The sequence below is a fragment of the Choloepus didactylus genome, chromosome 20, assembly GCF_015220235.1.
Source record: "Choloepus didactylus isolate mChoDid1 chromosome 20, mChoDid1.pri, whole genome shotgun sequence".
NCBI classification, from domain to species: Eukaryota; Metazoa; Chordata; class Mammalia; order Pilosa; family Megalonychidae; genus Choloepus; species Choloepus didactylus.
In genome coordinates, this window is record NC_051326.1 from 58,898,187 (window position 1) to 58,917,702 (window position 19,516).

Genomic DNA, 19,516 nt, shown 5'->3' on the forward strand with positions numbered 1-19,516 from the left:
AATAGCTGGTGAACATTTTTTCATGTGTTTTTTTGCCATTTGTATTTCCTCTTCAGAGAACTGTCTCTTCATATCTTTTGCCCATTTTATAATGGGGCTATCTGTACTATTGTCGTTGAGTTGTAGGATTTCTTTATATATGCAAGATATCAGTCTTTTGTCAGATACATGGTTTCCAAATAATTTTCCCCATTGAGTTGGCTGCCTCTTCACCTTTTCGACAAATTCCTTTGAGGTACAGAAGCTTTTAAGTTTGAGGAGTTCCCATTTATCTGTTTTTTCTTTTCTTGCTTGTGCTTTGGGAGTGAGGTCTAGGAAGTGACCTCCTAATACAAGATCTTGATATTTCCCTACATTATCTTCTAGGAGTTCTATAGTACTATAGTAGACAGCTTTTTATTCATGTATAGAGAGAGAGAAAGGGAAAGAATTTTTGGGTTTGTTTTTGCAAGAATGTAAGGTATTTCTTCATTCTTTAAAAATTTTTATCAGAGTTATATATGTGTGTAATACAAATAGAACTAAAAGGCTTGTTATAGAAAGTTGCCGTCCAATGTGTCCTCAAAAGTCTTGTTCCCAAGAATCATTCATTTTCAAATTTTGAAACCTCCATGTCTTAAAATAATAGCTTCTAGGTAACTATTGAATTCCTGCTATGGAAGATGGTGTTTTAGCTCTTTTTCATGCCTCCTTCTCTACCCCTCCTCCCCATGTAATCAACAGCAAACAATTATGTGCTGTCTTCCAGTGTAATTATCATTCTGTCTTCTCAGTATAATTACATTATAATTTTTTACTAGATCAGTATTTAGTGTTGAAATTATTATAAATGTATAGATACTATTCAGAACTAAGCCAGGTAGCTTGCTGTGATTACTTTTTCTGTATAAGTTGATAATTGTCTTATTTTATTATTTGTTTGGTTTTCTATTTATTTATTACTGATCTATACTTTATTACCATTGTATCCCTACACTTCCTCCCAGTTCTGAAACTCTCCTCTTGATACCTTTGGTATTCTGTCAGTTTCATCTTGAAGAAGTTTCTCTGGAACCTCTGACCTGCTCGGATTTAGTGTGTGTAATCTCTTTGGGATCTCTCCTGAGGCTTCTAGTCACTGTCCTGAGGATTCCAATCACCTCTCTTTTGTTGGATCCCTATGACCTGTATCGCATTACCTCTTCTTTCCTGGTTTACTCCCTCACTTTTGTGGAGCATCTTTTCTTATTTCTCTGAGGACATTAAGGACATTTCCTCCCTGATTTGCTTGCTTTGGCCTCTGCTTTTTATAGTAGAGGTTTGCTTCAAATGTTTGGTAAGCCCAAGATGGCTATTCCTTTTTAAGAACAGAGTACTGAAAAGTTGATTAAAAATTTTGTAGCAATGGGTGAGTCTTGTCAGCTGAGTTCTTAGTAAACCTCCAGTGTTGTCCAGTGTTTAGCTCTTTGTCTCCTGAGCTGATCAGAGTCCCCAGAGAAGTCTCATTGAGTCTTCTGTTTTGAGGCTGTCATCCTGGCTGTGTTCTGGGCACTGGGTGGAAGGAGGCCCAAGGGAATAGGGGTTGTCTTGATACTCATTATGTAAACTTTCACTTCATCCCCGTTTTCAAAAAGGTACCCTTACTGTCAACTGTATGTTGAGAAACTGGCGTGCCTTATTTCAGAGACTTTGTTTTCCTTTTTCTAGAGAAGAAATTTCCAATTATCTGCCAAGATCGGGGAGGGGCAGTTCTTGGCTACATGGAGTTGGGATAGGAATCTGGATATCTAACTGCCTCCTAATCAGACTTTCAAACAGTCCTCCTGGTATTAGCCCTACCTTCACCCTTTTTTCAGGGGTACCTGGCTTATCCAATTCCTGAGCCATTTTTAGGGGTCCCTAGTGAAAAATTAAATTGTATTTTGGCTTTTCCCACTGCTAACTTTGGATCCAACTGTCTCAGGACCACTAAGGCAGTAATCACCTGTCCATATGCTTTCTAGCTTCTAAAATTTTATTGCTTTTGTCTCCTTTTCCATGTTATTTGTTGTTGGGTTATCTCTTTAAAAAAATTCCTTTGCAAATATGATAGTGGGACAGAGCAGAGGCTAATGTGTGTTTTCTAGCAGCCACCTTAGCTGGAAGTCACTACATGTTGTTTTATTTTTTAACATAAAATATAGAAATCTGTGTCCTTATATATTCTTCTAAAACAATGGTTCTCAAACTTTAGCTTCCATCAGAATTATCAGCAGGGCTTGTTAACACACAAATTGGTATGCCCAGTAATTTTCATTTCTAATAAGTTCCCAGGTGATGTGAACACCATTGGTTTAGGAGCTATACTTTGGGAACTCCAACCCTAAAGCATTATATAAATTGTTATACAATATTCCACTGCATATAAATTTTTATTCCCAGCATTTAGATTGTTTTGTGTTTTTCATATTATAAACAGTACTACCACAAACAGTCCTTGGCCTTTAATTTTTGCATGTTTTTAAAATCCTCTCACTAGGATGAAATCTTAGAACTACTGGATCAGTTTGTCACCCAGTATTTACTGGTTTCCTACTCTGTGCTGGGGCTTGTTCTGGGCACTGGGGATGCAGTGGTGAGCAAGGCTGTCGTTACTTTCAAGGTGCTTGTATTCTGGTGGGAGGAGATAGTAAATGCACAAATAAATAAGAAAGATTCCATTATAAAGAAAGGATTTACAGGATTTGGAAAAAGGGATTTTGAGGAATGATTTGGATACTTTATGTACAAGAAAGTTTGAAACTCTCCAAACTCAGGGTCATTCCTAGTCCTGCTTCTCTAGTCTCACTCCTTAGGTGACATCACCTAATGCCGTGGCTTTAAACAGCATCTGTATATCCCAGTGACTCTAAAATTTGTAGCTCAACCTCTCCTCTCAACTATAGACTTTTATATTCAACTGCAACCTAAACGTTTCCATTTGTATATTTAATGAGATCTCAGACTTAACATATGCAATTCTGACATCTTGATCTCTCTGATCAAACCTGCTCTTTTGTAGTCTTCTTTATCTCGATAAATGGCATCTCCATTTTCCTCATGGCTTGGGCCAAAAACTGTAGAGAATCATTCTTGTCTCCATACCTCATATCCAATTCATCAGCAAATCTTGGTGACTTTGCCTTCATATTATATGCAGAATCTAACCACTTCTCATTACCTCCAGTGCCACCACTCTAGTCCCTGTCACTGTTGTCACTCTCCTGGAATAGAATCTCCTGTTTCCACTCTTGTCCTCCCACAACCCTACACTCCACATAGCAGCGAGAGTGATCTTTTAAAAGCATAAACCAGGAGGAGTTGTAACTAAGAAGTTAGGATTTAACAAATGATTATGACTACTGACTCATTACGTAGATACTTCTTTTTAGTTTCTAGTGTATTGGAATAGCCAGAAGGAAATACCTGAAATTGTTGAACTGTTATCTAGTAGCCTTGATCTTTGATAATGATTGTATAACTATATAGCCTTCAACTTGTGACTGTATGATTGTAAAAACCGTGTGACTGACACCCTCCTTATCCAGTGTATGGGTAGATGAGTAATAAAATAAATACATGTATGGGGTGGGGGTGGGGGTGGGGGTAGCATAAACCAGACCATGTTGCTCCAGAAGCTTCTTCCTATACTTAGAATAAAAGCCACAGTACAAATCATGGCTTACAGATCCCTACATAATGTTATTTCTGACTCCCTGTCCAATATCATCTATCACTTTTCCTCTCACCCGTGATGCTCTTGCCACGCTATCTCCTTGCCGTTCCTTGAAGTACACTCCTGCTGCTGCACTCAGTATTCTTTCTGAGGTTTCCTTGAGACTTCCTCTGAAATATTCAGGTCTCTGCTCAAATATCACCTTATCAGAGAGGCATCACTGACTACCTTGTATACAATAGCACATCTCTCCTTCCGCCCCACCACTTTTTATCATCCTGCCTTGCTTTATTTTTCTAGGTAATTCTTATTACCATTTGTATTTGTTTATTGTCTGTGTCCCATGACTAGAATGTAAGTTCCAAGAGAGATGGGACGTCATTCACCACCATTTCCCCAGATCTTGAACAGTGGCACAAAGAATGAAACTAATAAGGATTGGTTGAATGAATGAAAGAATGAATGAATGAGGATAATGTAACGTGGTAGAGAATGACTGGTGGATAGGGGTGGAGGGAGGTGCTGCTTTAGCGAAAAAATTTGGTGAGACCTCTCAGAGAAGGGGACATGTGAGTTGAGACCTGGATCAAAGGAATTACACATTTTTTGTTTGGCTTTTTAGTTGTTTGTCCTTTTATTTACTTAAAAAAAGTGTTCATGTTCACTATAAAAAAATTGAAACAGTCCAAGTTCCTCTTTAGAATCCCACCCCATCCCACTCCCACAGATAACTTACTGTTTTGGCCAATTTCCTTCTAAACCTTTATAGCTCCTTATTGCCAAATTGCACTTTGAAAAGGTTATACCGATTATAACCTAATTTTAAGAAATTTAAAACAGCACTTTGAATTTTTTTGTTGCTTTCATTCTTTTGTTGTCCATAATAGTTTCTTGCACTTTTTAAAATCTCAATTTATACCCCAAGAAACTGCATCCATCTGTTCTGGATCTCTTGATGGCGTTGAATACTCACAACGAAAGGAAAAGGGAATTATGAAGATGACTGTACCAAGGACTCTTGCTTTCTGCTATCTTTCATTACTTTGGCAGAGAGAGACAATTACTCTTTCAGATCTTTTGAGGTAAGCTGGACCTCTAATATGATAATGGTTTTGCTGATTACTTGAATTAGGGGATAACCTTTGGATTGTTTAATTTTTACAGGGAGGCTTAAATTGAAGAAGGGATTGAAAAGATTGGGTAACCTAATTCTAAACCCTGGAATTTAATACCCTGTGGGCTAGTAATTCATCTCTTTGGTTTCCTTATTTATATCTTGGAAATAATAGTATTTACATCATATGGAGTGTTGGGAAATTATCTAATGTGAATAAAATGCTTTGAAGATGAAATGTGACATTTAAATATCTGAGAAGTATTATAGTAAGTATTTTTCATTTCTAGAGGAAAGAAGAACAGATGATCTTTACATGGGCAAAATGGTTATTAGTAACTAAACAAAAGTATATATTGGTGTTGCTAAGAGCTAAAATATAGGTTGTTTTGTTGATAAGGTAAAATTGAAAGCAAAACTATTGGAAGAACCTGTTACACAGATACTTAGCATTTACCTTTTTCAAGATAATCCACAAGGTTTTATGGTTAATGAGTAAATTATGGCCTTGCATATAATATGTCTCATTTAATAGAAGATGTGCCAAAATTATCAGTGTTCCTTTTTTTCACTTGCTTTATGCATAGTCTAAGTAGTAACATTTGGGTTTAATCATTGTGAAGTTGTTTCAAGAGCACAGACTTGAAACCAGATTTTCTTCTGGCTTCAAATCCTGACCCTGCCACTTAACTCAAGTAAGTTATTTAATTTCTCTCTGCCTCAGTTTCCTCATTGGTAAAAAGGAGCTAGTAATAATATCTATCTCACAGGATTTAACTACTTTCAGTAATGAGAACTACATAAGAAGCACTTAGAACAGAGACTGGCATATAATAAAACTCTATGCTAGTTATTGTTTTTTCATTATCATCTTCATCATTATTTTTACTGGCACTAGTCCCTTTGATTAAAGAAAATGCCCACAGTTAATGATGATAGTGCCTTTGAATTTAGCTACATCAACCAAATGACAAGGCTTTACTCAGGTGTGATTAAGTCTGCATACAGCTAGCTCAGGATTCAATGAATTTTGCTCTTAAGTTACAACCTCGTCTTGCTCAGTGAGTGATCTCATCCTCTCCCATGGCTTTAATTACCTTCTATATGCTGATGGCTCTCATATTTATACCTCTAGCCCAAACTTGTCTGCAGAGGGCAGGACCTGTATATTCATATATGCAACTGCCTGCTGGACACAACTACTTGGATTCTTTGTGGTATCTCAAAATCAGCAGGACTAAAAGAGGCTCACCATCTTTCTCCTTAATTTAGCTCCTTCTCTCATGTTTTCTTTCTTAGTAAATGTCATGCACTCTGTTGCTCTAGCCAGAAACTTAGGGATCATCCTTGGCTTTTTCCTCTCTCCAGATATACATTTGGTCATTATGTCCTATCAATTATTCTTCCAAAATATCTCTCAAAACCATTATTCTTTCCTTTCCCTCTGTCCCATTCCACACCCCCTCCCCCCATTTCCCTCCCTTTCTATCCTCCTCCTCCTTCCTCTCCAGGGAAAATTCTAAAGTGCCTTCAAGAAGATTGGATCTAGTATGCTAGAGGGCTTTTATTTTTCTCTGTGGGGTATACAAGTCAGGGAATGGAGCTAAGGTGCTTGGGGCAATAGAGTTGTAAGATGATTGATCCTACATGTCACTCCCCTGTTTCAATTCTTTAGCAGCATCCATACCCTTAGGAAAAATTCATAACTTTTATAATAGTCTTTAAGGACCCTGCCTACCTAGCAATAACAATACCAGTAATAAATAACAATAACCAACATTTACTCACTCCACAAATATTTATTGAATATCTACTATATGCAGGTATTATTCTAGAGTCTGGAGTCTAGAAGCTTCAGATACATCTGTGAGCCATATAGATCAAGTCTCTGTTCTCATTGAGTTCAGACTAGAGGGGGAATAGATGAGCAAATACATAAAAAATAAGAAAATTATCACAGAGTGAAGTGCTTTGCAGAAGATTGAAATACAGTGATCTGATAGAGAATGACTAGTTGGCTACTTCAGGTTAAGGAGGGCCTTGCTGTGAAGATGGAATTTAAGCTGCATTTCCAGTGACGAGAAAGTGCCAGCCATGTGCAGATTAGAAGGTAAGGCGTTCCAGGTAGAAGGAATAGCTGGTGCAAAGGCTCTAAAGCAAGAGCAAGCTCAGTGTGACTAAGGAAAAGAAGGCTGGTGTGGCTGGAGTAAGACAATTTGAAGAAGGATAAGGGCAGAAAGATAATAAGCAGAGGCCAGATTTTGTCTTTATAAGCCAAGTTAGGAGTTTGTATTTTTTTAATTGAGGTATAATTCATATATGATAAAATGCACCCTTAAAAATGTGCAATCCAGTGGTTTGTGGTGTATTCACAAGATTGTATACCTACCACTGCTGTCTAATTCCAGGATGCTTTCATCAACCCAATACCCATTAGGAATTTGGATTTTAGATAGTAAGTCACTGGAGGGTTTTAAGCAGGAGAGAGACAGAATCTGCTTTATATTTTTAAAGATCCTTAAGGCGGCTGTGTGGAAAATGCATTTTAGGTAAACAAGAGTGGAAGCAGGGAGCCCAGTTGGTGGTAATCTTTTGCTGTACTTTAGGCAAGAGATGGTGGCTTGGCCTCGACAGGTGAACTCGCTGCCCTCTCCCCTACATGGGACCCGACTCCCAGGGGTATAAATCTCCCTGGCAATGCAGAATATGACTCCCAGGGATGAATGTGGACCCGGCATCGTGGGACTGAGAGTATCTTCTTGACCAAAAGGGGGATGTAAAATGAGACAAAATAGTTTCAGTGGCTGAGAGCTTTCAAATGGAGTCGAGAGGTCACTCTGGTGGACATTCTTATGCACTATATAGATAACACGTCTTAGGTTTTAATGTATTGGAATAGCTAGAAGTAAATACCTGAAACTACCAAACTCCAACCCAGCAGTCTGGACTCCTGAAGACAATTATATAATAATGTAGATTATAAGGGGTGACAGTGTGATTGTGAAGACCTTGTGGATCACACCCCCTTTATCTAGTGTATGGATGAGTAGAAAAATGGGGATAAAAACTAAAGGACAAATGGGGTGGGATGAGGGGGATGATTTGGGTGTTCTTTTTTCACTTTTATTTTTTATTCTTATTCTGGTTCTTTCTGATGTAAGGAAAATGTTCAGAGATAGATTGTGGTGATGAACACATAACTATGTTATCATACTGTGGACAGTGGATTGTATACCATGGATGATAGTATGGTGTGTGAATGTATTTCAATAAAACTGAATTTAATTAAAAAAAAAAAAAGAGAGGTGGTGGCTTGGACTAGGACAGTGGTAAGGGAGATTGAAAGAGGAGCATGGGTTCAGGATGTGTTTTAGACACAATTTAACTCTAATGCAGGGCTGCTTAGATTATCTGTGATGAGGGACCAATTTGTTATATTTCCAATACATCACAGATGGATTGAACACATGGGATGAACATATGGGATGCTTTTAGCCTGTTCCAAGTCTCTTATAAACATCCTGGATTGATCCAGAGAGCCATGTGATAATACCTAACAAGGGGAATAATACCGTTAGAACTTTGATTCAGTAGCTATCCTTTAGAAAAATGTATTTTTCTAAAAGGAAATTCCAATTAAAAAAAACAGAATTTTTGGAAAGAGGATAAGAGCAGCACTGTCTCTCAATGGTGGAAAACTGTTAAAAACCAAAACACCCAGGACCTGCTCTGTGCAAACTTCTCTGCTTCTCTTGGGCAGGCATAGCCTTCTTCCTTCCGTGCTTTTGCAGCTGTGTGTTCAGCCCTCTGCCAGGGCACTGTTGGGAATGATTTACCCATGGGCTGTCTCTGTAACCTGGTTGAGTTAGTCTGTGAGCCCTTCCTGTCTTAAGCATCTTTGAACACCTAATGTCTCACCCAGTGCCTGGCACATGGCGGCAGTGATGAAAGCCAGCATGAACATGGTAACTTAATGGAACACTAGATAGTTACATAGAAATGATAAGCATACAGTACATTCTGTATATAAAATAATGAAAGTATTACTACACACAAATACTTTTATAGAAATTAAAGAAACAAATGAAAGCCTAATGGGGGGAGGCTTCCTTTTGGGGCTGCTGTGAAGAACCCTGTTTTATCTGTAAATTTCATAAAACATCGTATTTGCAGAAAATATTTGCTTTGTTTCTCAACTTTCAATAGCCTTCAAAAAGTTAAAAAAAAAATTCACATTTTAATTTGAAATTAAAGTTGAATGAGAATTGTTCTTTAAGTGGTAGAAAGCTGAAAGTCAGGGTTAGCCCAGTTCTAGCAAGTCAAGACCTTATGGCAATGCGTTTGTGTACTAACTTACTCTTGCCTTTATCTTAATCTCCTTAACAAATTCAAGTTTTAAAAATCCTAGTGCATGTATAGATATGTATACATATGACACAGATTGCAATACCCCCTTCCCTATCGTTTATGCTCCTTCCCTACTTTATTTTCTCCTTACCATTTTTTCCTACCTAACATACTATATATTTCGTTTATTTGTTTTGTTCCTGGTCTGTCTCCCCACTGGAATGTAAACTCCATGAAACAAGAATGTTTTCCTTTGTTCACTGTTACATCCCTGAAGCCTAGAATAGTACTGGGTACATATGAAACAAGAATGTTTTCCTTTGTTCACTGTTACATCCCTGAAGCCTAGAATAGTACTGGGTACATAGTACTCAATAAATTTCTGTTGGATGAATGAATGAATGTATTATAAATATATACATGTGTGGTTTTATTTATATGTATGTGCTATCTTCTTCCCACCTCAGTAATCTACTGTGTACCAGACATTGGGGATGGAATGGTGAGCAAATGGACAGGCAGTGTGCCTGTCGTTAATCATTCTTTCAGGTAAACTGTGATAGGTGCTGGCCACAGACAGGTAAACAAGAGATGTGGTATAACAAGGAATACAGGTATCATTAGAAGTCTCCTTGAAAAAATGGTTTGAAAAGGAGTAGGAAATAATCACGTGAGGAGAGTGAGGGATAGAAGGAATGCCATATCTGAAAGCCTGATGGCGAGTTGACAAGACACGTGCTTCTTAGAAATATTTAATATACTTAGTCACAAACTTGAGAAAATCATTAATTAACTAAATGTCTTCCACACATGGGTACAGAAAATAATAGATAGGATTCTTACCTTATCTTTGAAATACAAGGTTTTCAGAAACTGTTTTGATAAATAAGTTCATATCTTGAATTGAAACTTTCTTTTTAAAAATATAGGTTTGTTGAAGAGGATCATATACCTTATATAAACGCTTTTCAGCATTTTCCAGAAGAGATGAAATTGTATGGGCGTGACAAAGGAATCTTTGCCATTGAGGTAAGTTCTTTTCTTTTTTACTTTGTAGGCGCTAGGAAGACACAGATAGTGTGTTGAATCATTATTTGTACTCCTTGCCTGACTTAACTGTTTGGTGTAGGAGGTTTTTAAAATGTCATCTTGTTTTTGTTCTATCCAAATATGGAACATTATTTATAATTTAATGAAGAATGGAATTATTTTTTTCTCATTTTCCTTATGTGACTTCTTCTAATCCATTAGGTTATCCCCAAAATATGTCTATAGTGTGATGTGTGTGCGTTGCAAATACGTAGATTGTTAAGACTACACTTTAGAAGTTTTTATAGACCTTCATGTAATCCAATTTAAAAAAAAAATGTATTTGGTGGCTGTTGTTTGCATACTGCGTTTCTTTGATGGAAAGAGAAAAAAGTATCACCTTGTTTAAAGGGGCACTATTTTAAGTCCTTTGTGTTAGTAAATCTTTTTCTGGATCTGATTTCAGGTATCTCCAATGGAAGGGCTTCTTTCCTTTAATTATGAGTCTGTTGCTATTTATAGTACTTGGGTTATTTCCCCTTTGTTTTTCGTCAGAAGATTTTCAGTGTACTAAATATTATATTAAATATTATCCTCAGTTTTGCCTACTTAAGGTATTATTTTCATAGACAGACCTTCATGACCTTCACAGCCTTCACATTGTTTGTGGTTTAATTCAAGAGATATTTGTTGAGTGCCTGCCAGGTGTTCATGACATTATATAATATTTGTAACAACTTAATAAGGATAGCTCTAATTTATAGATGATGAAACTGAGGTTTAAAAGGTTAAGTAACTTGCCCATAGTCATACGATTGGCAAATCAGGAAACTAGAGTTGGGCTCAAGTATCTCTCATTTCAAATTCATGCCCTTTCTTCTGTGCCACAATGTCTTTTCCTTCTCTGATAAAAACTACAGTCAGGAGGGGCAGAGCTTCCAGAGACGAAGAAGTAAAGAAACAAATCCTCTCCTTTGAAAGCTGCTATAAAGCTGGACAAAATTGTCCAAAAAACCTCTCTCTGGAAATCAATCAAAGACAAACAACAAAGTTGAGAAGTGTTTATTCATGAAAAACTGCTGACCTTCAGGGAAGAACGTGGGAGTCTGGCATTCTTGCCCAGTGCTCCTGCCCTCCCTCACCCCCCACCCCCAGCCTGGTTGGTGAGTTGGTCCCACCAGGGTAGGGCTGGCTGGGGAACCACTGGCTTCACCGCTGGAGGGGCTAACTTGATTTGGGGCGGAGGGCACAAGACTCACACACAGAGGTGTCATCAGGGAAGTAGAACGCCCGTTAGGAAGCAATCAGGGAAAACCCAGAGCTCTGTTAGTCTGACTTGGAGGTTAAATTTCTAGTCAGAAATTCAACAGGGAGATCTTGGAAATGGAGGGAGCCATAATTGTTACAGCGATATCACAGATTCTGAGGCCATAACTGCTAATTATTATTGTAACTGGAGAGAATTTAACATCAGTGAAAAGTTGATATTTCATTACTAAAAGTTATGGTGCAGCATATAATTTTACTACTTATAATGAGTTCATCTGAAATCTTGAAATGTTTTCCATTATTAGTCCCTCAGAGGCAGTTATTCCATTCTTCAAGATAGACTTTGAGGCGTTAAAAAAAGGAAAAAAAAGGTTGGGAAGCATAGTAATCCAAGGTTTCTCATTATGCAAATCATTAAGATAGAGATTTTTTTTCTTTTTTTTCCCTCAATAGTTACTTCTCTCAGAAAATAGTTTATCTTCATTCTTTTATAGGTTAAATGAATTACCCAAGTAATTTACAACTTGGTAGTTTTTGCTTGGAGGAGGTCATTTTTTCCAAGTGTTTTTATTACTTAAATGGTTTACTTTGGGAAGAAAGTCATCATAAGACAAAAATATTCAATAGTGATCTGCTTCTTTAGAAAATTAGTCTCTAGTCAAGCATCCTTTTATGTTTAAGTTAATATTGGGGTTTATCCCTTTACAGCTAGCTCATCAGTGTTAATGTAATGCAGATGTAAAGTAAAATTGTAAATTTTGCAAAAGTTACGGCATTTTTTGTTGCCTTTGAAATTGATATAGGAAAACTCCTTGCAAATCCATGGACAAATAAGGATCTGAGAGAATTAAGCTACTAAACTATTGAAGAAGAGAACATCAGTAATGAGGGTGACACAATGGTTGCTTCAAAAGGGAAAATTTAAATGTCAAAGGATTATGAGAGTCCACTGGCAAAAATGATATAGCTCTTGAATATTTTTGTAAAGTGATCATTTTAATTATTCTGCTGGCATCGAAGGCAGTGTGAAGGGTGCCATGTTGTATTATCATACACTTTTGCTAGAAAAATTATGTCAAAAAGTACGTCAGATGTTCCATTCATTCTTTGTTTTGAGAATTTAGTGGATAGATATTATTATTACCAAAATTTTGTTCACTAAAAGAAAAAATATTTTGTTTCTCAAACTAAAGTCCCAACCAAATCCCCTTTTCACTATTTACCAATAAAACGTTGGTCTGTGTTTTAAGTGGATTCATTTTGAGTGACCTTTACTGGTGTGAGTTAACTTTGAATAATAACAAAATTGGGATAGGAATGAAGTGTTGCTATGAAAAGCACACAGTTAATTTATTTTCATAAATGGCATTCCAAAAATATTTCATTTAAATAAAGATCCCTTTCTGAATTATTTCAGTATTTAAAATGTTAGCACCTATTTTTATATTTTAAAAACTTAAACTTAATTATTGGCTTAACTGTCTTCTGACAATGCAGACTATGTAGTCATTGCTGATAAAATACATTTTGTTTATATGTTGTACTTTTGCAAGTGAAGGGACTGAAATGTTGACTGTAAAAAATTAAGTCATATCTTCTCATTGATACTCATTGTGAAATTGGAGACCTCGAATTGTGGTAGAAAAATGCAATATGAATTAGACTACCACTTTTATTTTTTTTTTTTATCTTCATTTTATTGAGATATATTCACATACCACGCAGTCATACAAAACGAATTGTACTTTCGATTGTTCACAGTACCATTACATAGTTGTACATTCATCACCTAAATCAATCCCTGACACCTTCATTAGCACACACACAAAAATAACAAGAATAATAATTAGAGTGAAAAAGAGCAATTGAAGTAAAGAACACTGGGTACCTTTGTCTGTTTGTTTCCTTCCCCTATTTTTCTACTCATCCATCCATAAACTAGACAAAGTGGAGTGTGGTCCTTATGGCTTTCCCAATCCCATTGTCACCCCTCATAAGCTACATTTTTATACAACTGTCTTTGAGATTCATGGGTTCTGGGTTGTAGTTTGATAGTTTCAGGTATCCACCACCAGCTACCCCAATTCTTTAGAACCTAAAAAGGGTTGTCTAAATTGTGCATAAGAGTGCCCACCAGAGTGACCTCTCGGCTCCTTTTGGAATCTCTCTGCTACTGAAGCTTATTTCATTTCCTTTCACATCCCCCTTTCGGTCAAGAAGATGTTCTCCATCCCACGATGCTGGGTCTACATTCCTCCCCGGGTAGACTACCACTTTTAAATACGTGTTTAAATAATATTCTAATGAAACATGTAATAATGCTACTCAAAATAAGCCATGAATTATAGCAATTATATCGAAACTTAAAATAGGGCCCTTCCAACTATTCTCAACATTGTATCTCCTTGTGCCACTTAGTTTTTTAATTTGAAACACTGGGTTTACAGTGATTCTTTCACAAGGAATTCCTCTTGTGTGCTAGCTCTATTTGTTGAGGAATGTCAGCTGTATCCTTTATAGCTTCTCATGTGGAGAATCATTTTTTTTTTTCGTGTACCAGTGCCACCTTCTATTTGTGTTACGGTACTTTCACATCCAGGATCTCCTGTGGTCCTTACTAAACTTAGCCTGTGTGATAAATATAGTTTAGCTATTATCCCATTTTACATGTGAGCAAACAACCTCAGAAAAGGGAGAATTATCTGCCCCAGGTCACACAGTTGGTTGCAGACTTGGAACTGCAGTACTTCAGGCCTTGTACTCATTGTATCATCTTTTGGTCTGTTTGCCTGCTTCTCTACCTTCCTCATTACTCTAGTTCTTCAAAACACTTCAATAGGTGCTGTGAAGATATGATAAGAGTTTATTACATCATCTTCTGTGAAGTACTAATTTTGAAGCATTAACCCAGAAGGAAATGGATGATGGGAAATACAGATAAATAAACATACAACATAAAAATGTAGCTTATGAGGGGTGACAATGGGATTGGGAAAGCCATAAGGACCACACTCCACTTTGTCTAGTTTATGGATGGATGAGTAGAAAAATAGGGGAAGGAAACAAACAGACAAAGGTACCCAGTGTTCTTTACTTCAATTGCTCTTTTTCACTCTAATTATTATTCTCGTTATTTTTGTGTGTGTGCTAACGAAGGTGTCAGGGATTGATTTAGGTGATGAATGTACAACTATGTAATGGTACTGTGAACAATCGAAAGTACGATTTGTTTTGTATGACTGCATGGTATGTGAATATATCTCAATAAAATGAAGATTAAAAAAAAACAACAACAATGAAACACTCTTGAAAAAGAAAAAAAAAAATAAACATACAACATACCGTAGCATTTTGCATATGAAGTAATTAAATATTAGTAGCATTTTGCTTTGAGTCAGAATGTTGGTCACTGTCTTAGTTTCCTAGGGCTTTTGTAACAAAGTATCATAAACTGAATGGCTTAAAACAGAAACAGTTCTGGAGGTTAGAAGATCAAAATCCAGGTGTCAGCAGGTCAGTGCTTCCTCTTAAACCAGTCATTTGGGATTAGGGCCCACCCTAATAGACTTTGGCCTCATCTAAACTAATAACACCATCAAGACCTGTTTCCATTAAGGCCATATTCATGGGACCGGGGGTTAATGTCTTTGGGGAACACAGTTCAACTCATAACAGTCACTGTGAATTGATTTGTAGAGAACAAGTGATTTTTTAAACCAGAAGTGGCTTTACCCTCAGAACAACTTAAGCAGGGAGCAGTTCCTGTAGATAAAGAGAATAGAAAGGAAAAATGGAGGTGGTTTCCCAATATTGCTATCCTTGGTCACCATTTTAATACCCAGGAGAGATAAGATGTGTTCCAAAAGTGCTTGCATTTGCAATGGCATACATCCAGGGGCAACACAAAGAGGGGGGATATAGTTGCAGGCACCTTTTGATCGGAAAAAACAAAAAAGAAATAATAGTAGTACTAGTTAGCATTCATTGAGTGCTTATTACATACCAGCCTGGTTTTAAATACTTTATAGCGCATTTATTATTCATACCAACTCTAAGAAGTAAGTGGTACTAGTAGTATTATCCTTATTTTACAGATGAGGAAACTGAGGCACAAAGAGGTTAGGTAACTTGTCTGGTACTCTTAATTCTGAACGTAGTCCAGCAGGGCCACAGTGGGCAGAAAGGGTATCTTAGTTTAGTTTTAGCTAATAAAAAATTCCCTCACTTCCCTCCTCTCTCCCTTTTTCTCTGTCTTCCCCTTAATCTACAGTGTTTTCTGTATCTTACATCCTAACTCAGTACTTGGATTTAACCTATTTCTCAGAGCCATTCAACACTCAAGTTATATTGATAATATCCGCTTTGGTTGAGGTTATTTGTACTTTCTGCTAATGCCTAAAATTCTTGTTTAGTTGTTTTTAACTCCCTAAATGACATTTAAGCTCCTTAGGAATAGACACCATAGTCTTTTTTATAGAATCGTGAATCATGAAATATTAAATCTGGATGGAAATTTGGAGATCCTTTAGTCCACTTCTGTTATTTTTCCACTAAGGAAACAAGCCTAAGAAGAAATGTGAAGTTGGGAATAAATAAACATCTACTTCATTAGGAATTTGATGAGGATATTTGAGATGATATATTCAAAATTGAGGCATACCACAGACCTAGAAGTGGTAATAGTCTCCCAGGCACCAGGATGGAACCCTTTTCCCCACCCTCCCAAGGCAGAAATTAAGAGGGAAATCAGTTGCTTTAAGAAAAAATGTATCATTTTTGGAAAATGAAGTTTTCATTTTAAAGTTCAGTTAAAAATCTCTGAATCTACCCATTTCTGAATTTTCTCAAAGTAAGCCAGATGGAAAGGGATAAGAAGTCATATTATGACTCTTGCTTTTCATTATGGTATTTACAATTTTGGTTACCATAAATTCAGCTTGTTGCAAAGAATATTGCTTCCTGGATTGAGTTTACATGCTTGAGATTGGTATCTAACCAGTAATTTCCTTTTTAATTAAAAAATTTGGTTTTACTTAGACACACAAAGTTCACTGTATAAAAATAATTATTTTAAAAACTGTTCTGTGTCCTTTCAAAATCTGATTATTGCCAAATGTTTAAATGACTGCAAGTGGCATCTAATGCACAGAACCAGGAGACTGTAAATAGCCATTACAGCTCGCATATCCCAGAGCCTAACCTAAGCCTTTTAGCTAAGATTTCGCTGCCCTCCTATGGGCAGTGTGGTGCAAAGTCCCTGAAACTATTACAGTCACATTTATTTATGGTGGTGATTGAGGGTTTCAGCTTGAAATGGTCTCAGAATTGTTAAACTGGTCTCTCCCCATCCCCACCCCCAAATTTTTACAATTTGAGACTTAAGTTTTGTTAATTAAGAGGTGAAATGAGTTATTTTATCTTTATTTGCTTGTTTTGTGTTTTCTCTAAAACCACTCAAATACTAGTTTTTACCTATCCTATCAGTTATTAAGGGAGTGGTGCTGAAATCTCCAAGTACGATTGCAGCATTTTTTTAAATGTTCTATCAGTTTTTGCTTTAAGTATTTTTAAACCCTCTTACTAGGCGTGTTGATATAGGATATTTATGTCTTCTTGGTGAGTTTACACCTTTGTCGTTATGTTATGTCCCTCTTTATCCCTGATAATATTTATTCTTCTGAAAAGACTGCCTTGTCTAATATTAATATAGCCACTCCAGCTTTTTTTAAAAAATTAATGTTTGTGTGTTACATCTTTTACCCTGTGTCTTTATATATAAAGTGGCTTCCTTATAGATAGTATATAGTTTGGTCTTGATTTTTTTATCCAGTCTGATAATAACTGCCTTTTAATTGGCATGTTTAGACTATTTACATTTGATATAATTACCAGTATGGTTGGATTTAAATCTACCATCTTGCTATTATTTGCCCCATCTAGTCTTTGTTCCTTTTCCCTCTTTTCCTGCCTTCTTTTAGATTAAGAATTTTTTATGATTCCGTTTTATCTCCACTATTGATCTATTAGCTATGCCTCTGTTTTATTTTTTTACTGGTTGCTCTAGAGTTTACAATATTCATCTTTAACTTATCATAGTCTATCTCAATAACGTATTACTACGTGTGTAGTATAGGAACCTTCCAACCTCCTCCCATCCTTAACAGTTGTCATTTTACCACTACCTTGTTATAAATCCCACAGTGCCTTGCAATTAATTTTGCTTTAACGATCAGTTATCTTTTTTTTTTCATTATCTTTTTCATTTTTTCATTAGAGAAATTGTGGACAACTTTTTTTTTTTACTTTGAAATAAATTCAAAGTTATAGGTACAGTTGCAAAAACAATACTAACCCCATACGCAGAACTCCATCATACCCTGATCCCCCTCCCCCAATAGCCCAATCCACCAGCTTTAGCATGCTGTCACATCACTATTTCTTTTCCTCCCTCCCTATCTATCATCCATCATCTATTGCTCTGTCTTCTGAACATATGAGAGCTAGCTGCACACATCCTTGAACAAACACTATAATTCACATATACACTTCCCATGAACAAGAACATTCTTTTATGCAATCCCATTAAGCGCAGCTAAGAAGTACAAGAGATTCAACAATGACACAACCTTACATTCTGTGTTTCCTTTTCCTTATGTCTCAACTGTGTCCCTTTGAGCCTCCTGTCCTCCATCCTCCAATCCCATCCAGGGTCATCCTTGGCATTCAATTGTCATCTATTTAAACTTTTTTTTTTTTCAATTGTGGAAACATATATACAGCCTAAATCTTCCCATTCCACCCCCTCCCTAGCATTCCGTTAGTGGCATTAATCACATTTAGAATGTTGTAATGCTCTTTCCCACCATCCATTACTAGAAATTTCCCTTCACCTCAAACAGCAACCCTACACTCGTTTCTTAACTCCCCATTTCCCCTTCCCCCATTTCTCTTAACCCATACTCTGCTTTTCAACTCTATGGTCATATTCTCTGATAATTTCTCTGTGTTTACTGTGGGGCTTAAAATTAACCTCTTAAATCCATAACAATCTTGTTTTTCTTTGATACCACTTTCACTTCAATAGGACACATAAACTATGTTCCTATACTCCTCCATTCCCCCACCTTTATATAGTTGTCTAAAATTACATATTTTACATTGAGTTCAAAACCACTGATTTGTCCTTAGAGTTTGTGTATTTTATATCATGTAGGAAGTAAATAGTGGAGTTACATTTCAAAAATTATTGACTTCTATTTGTATTCCATTGTGGTTGGAGAATGTGCTTTGAATATATTCAAATTTTTTTTTTTTTTTTTTTTAATTCTTGAGGCTTGTTTTATGTCCCAGCTTATGGTCCCTTCTGGAGAAAGATCCGTGATCACTAGGGAAAAATGAGTGTCCTGGTGATTTGGGATGTAAGGTTCTATATATGTCTGTTAAAATTTTCTGTATGTCTTTCTCCTTTCTTTGTTCCTCTGTTGGTACTGAAGTAGGGCAGGTCTTTTATTGGCAAAGTCTCTCAGCATTTGTTTGTGAAAAATTTAAGCTCTCCCTCAAATTTGAAGGAGGGTTTTGCTGGATAAAGTATTCTTGGTTGGAAATTTTTCTCTCTCAGAATTTTAAGTATGTCATGCCACTGCCTTCTCGCCTCCATGGTGGCCGCTGAGTAGTCACAGCTTAGTCTTATGTTGTTTCCTTTGTATGTGGTGAATTGCTTTTCTCTTGCTGCTTTCAGAACTTGCTCCTTCTCTTCAGTATTTGAGAGTCTCAGCAGAATATGTCTTGGAGTGGGTTTATTTGGATTTATTCTATTTGGAGTTTGCTGGGCATTTATGCTTTGTGTATTTATATTGTGTAGAAGGTTTGGGAAGTTTTCCCCAACAATTTCTTTGAATATGCTTTCTAGCCCTTTCCCCTTCTCTTCCCCTTCTGGGACACGAATGAGTCTTAAGTTTGGACGTTTTATTTTATCTATTGTATCCCTGAGATCCATTTAGATTTTTTTTATTTTTTTCTCCATTCTTTCTTTTGTTCTTTCATTTTCTATTCTGTGGACTTCTAGGACACTGAGACATTGTTCA

General features: G+C 36.5%; 1 protein-coding gene across 8 annotated transcripts in view; it reads left to right on the top strand.

Annotated features, from left to right (window-relative positions):
• TAF1B (TATA-box binding protein associated factor, RNA polymerase I subunit B) overlaps positions 1–19,516 on the top strand; it is a 106,058-nt gene that overhangs the window by 32,777 nt on the left and 53,765 nt on the right. For 7 of the 8 annotated variants that reach the window (XM_037812993.1, XM_037812994.1, XM_037812995.1 and 4 more), the window contains 2 exons: positions 4,599–4,755; positions 10,064–10,163. In XM_037812993.1, coding sequence (XP_037668921.1) covers positions 4,599–4,755; positions 10,064–10,163 — 257 coding nt within the window. The remainder of the gene's footprint in view (positions 1–4,598; positions 4,756–10,063; positions 10,164–19,516) is intronic. The other variant, XM_037813000.1, reaches the window with a different exon arrangement.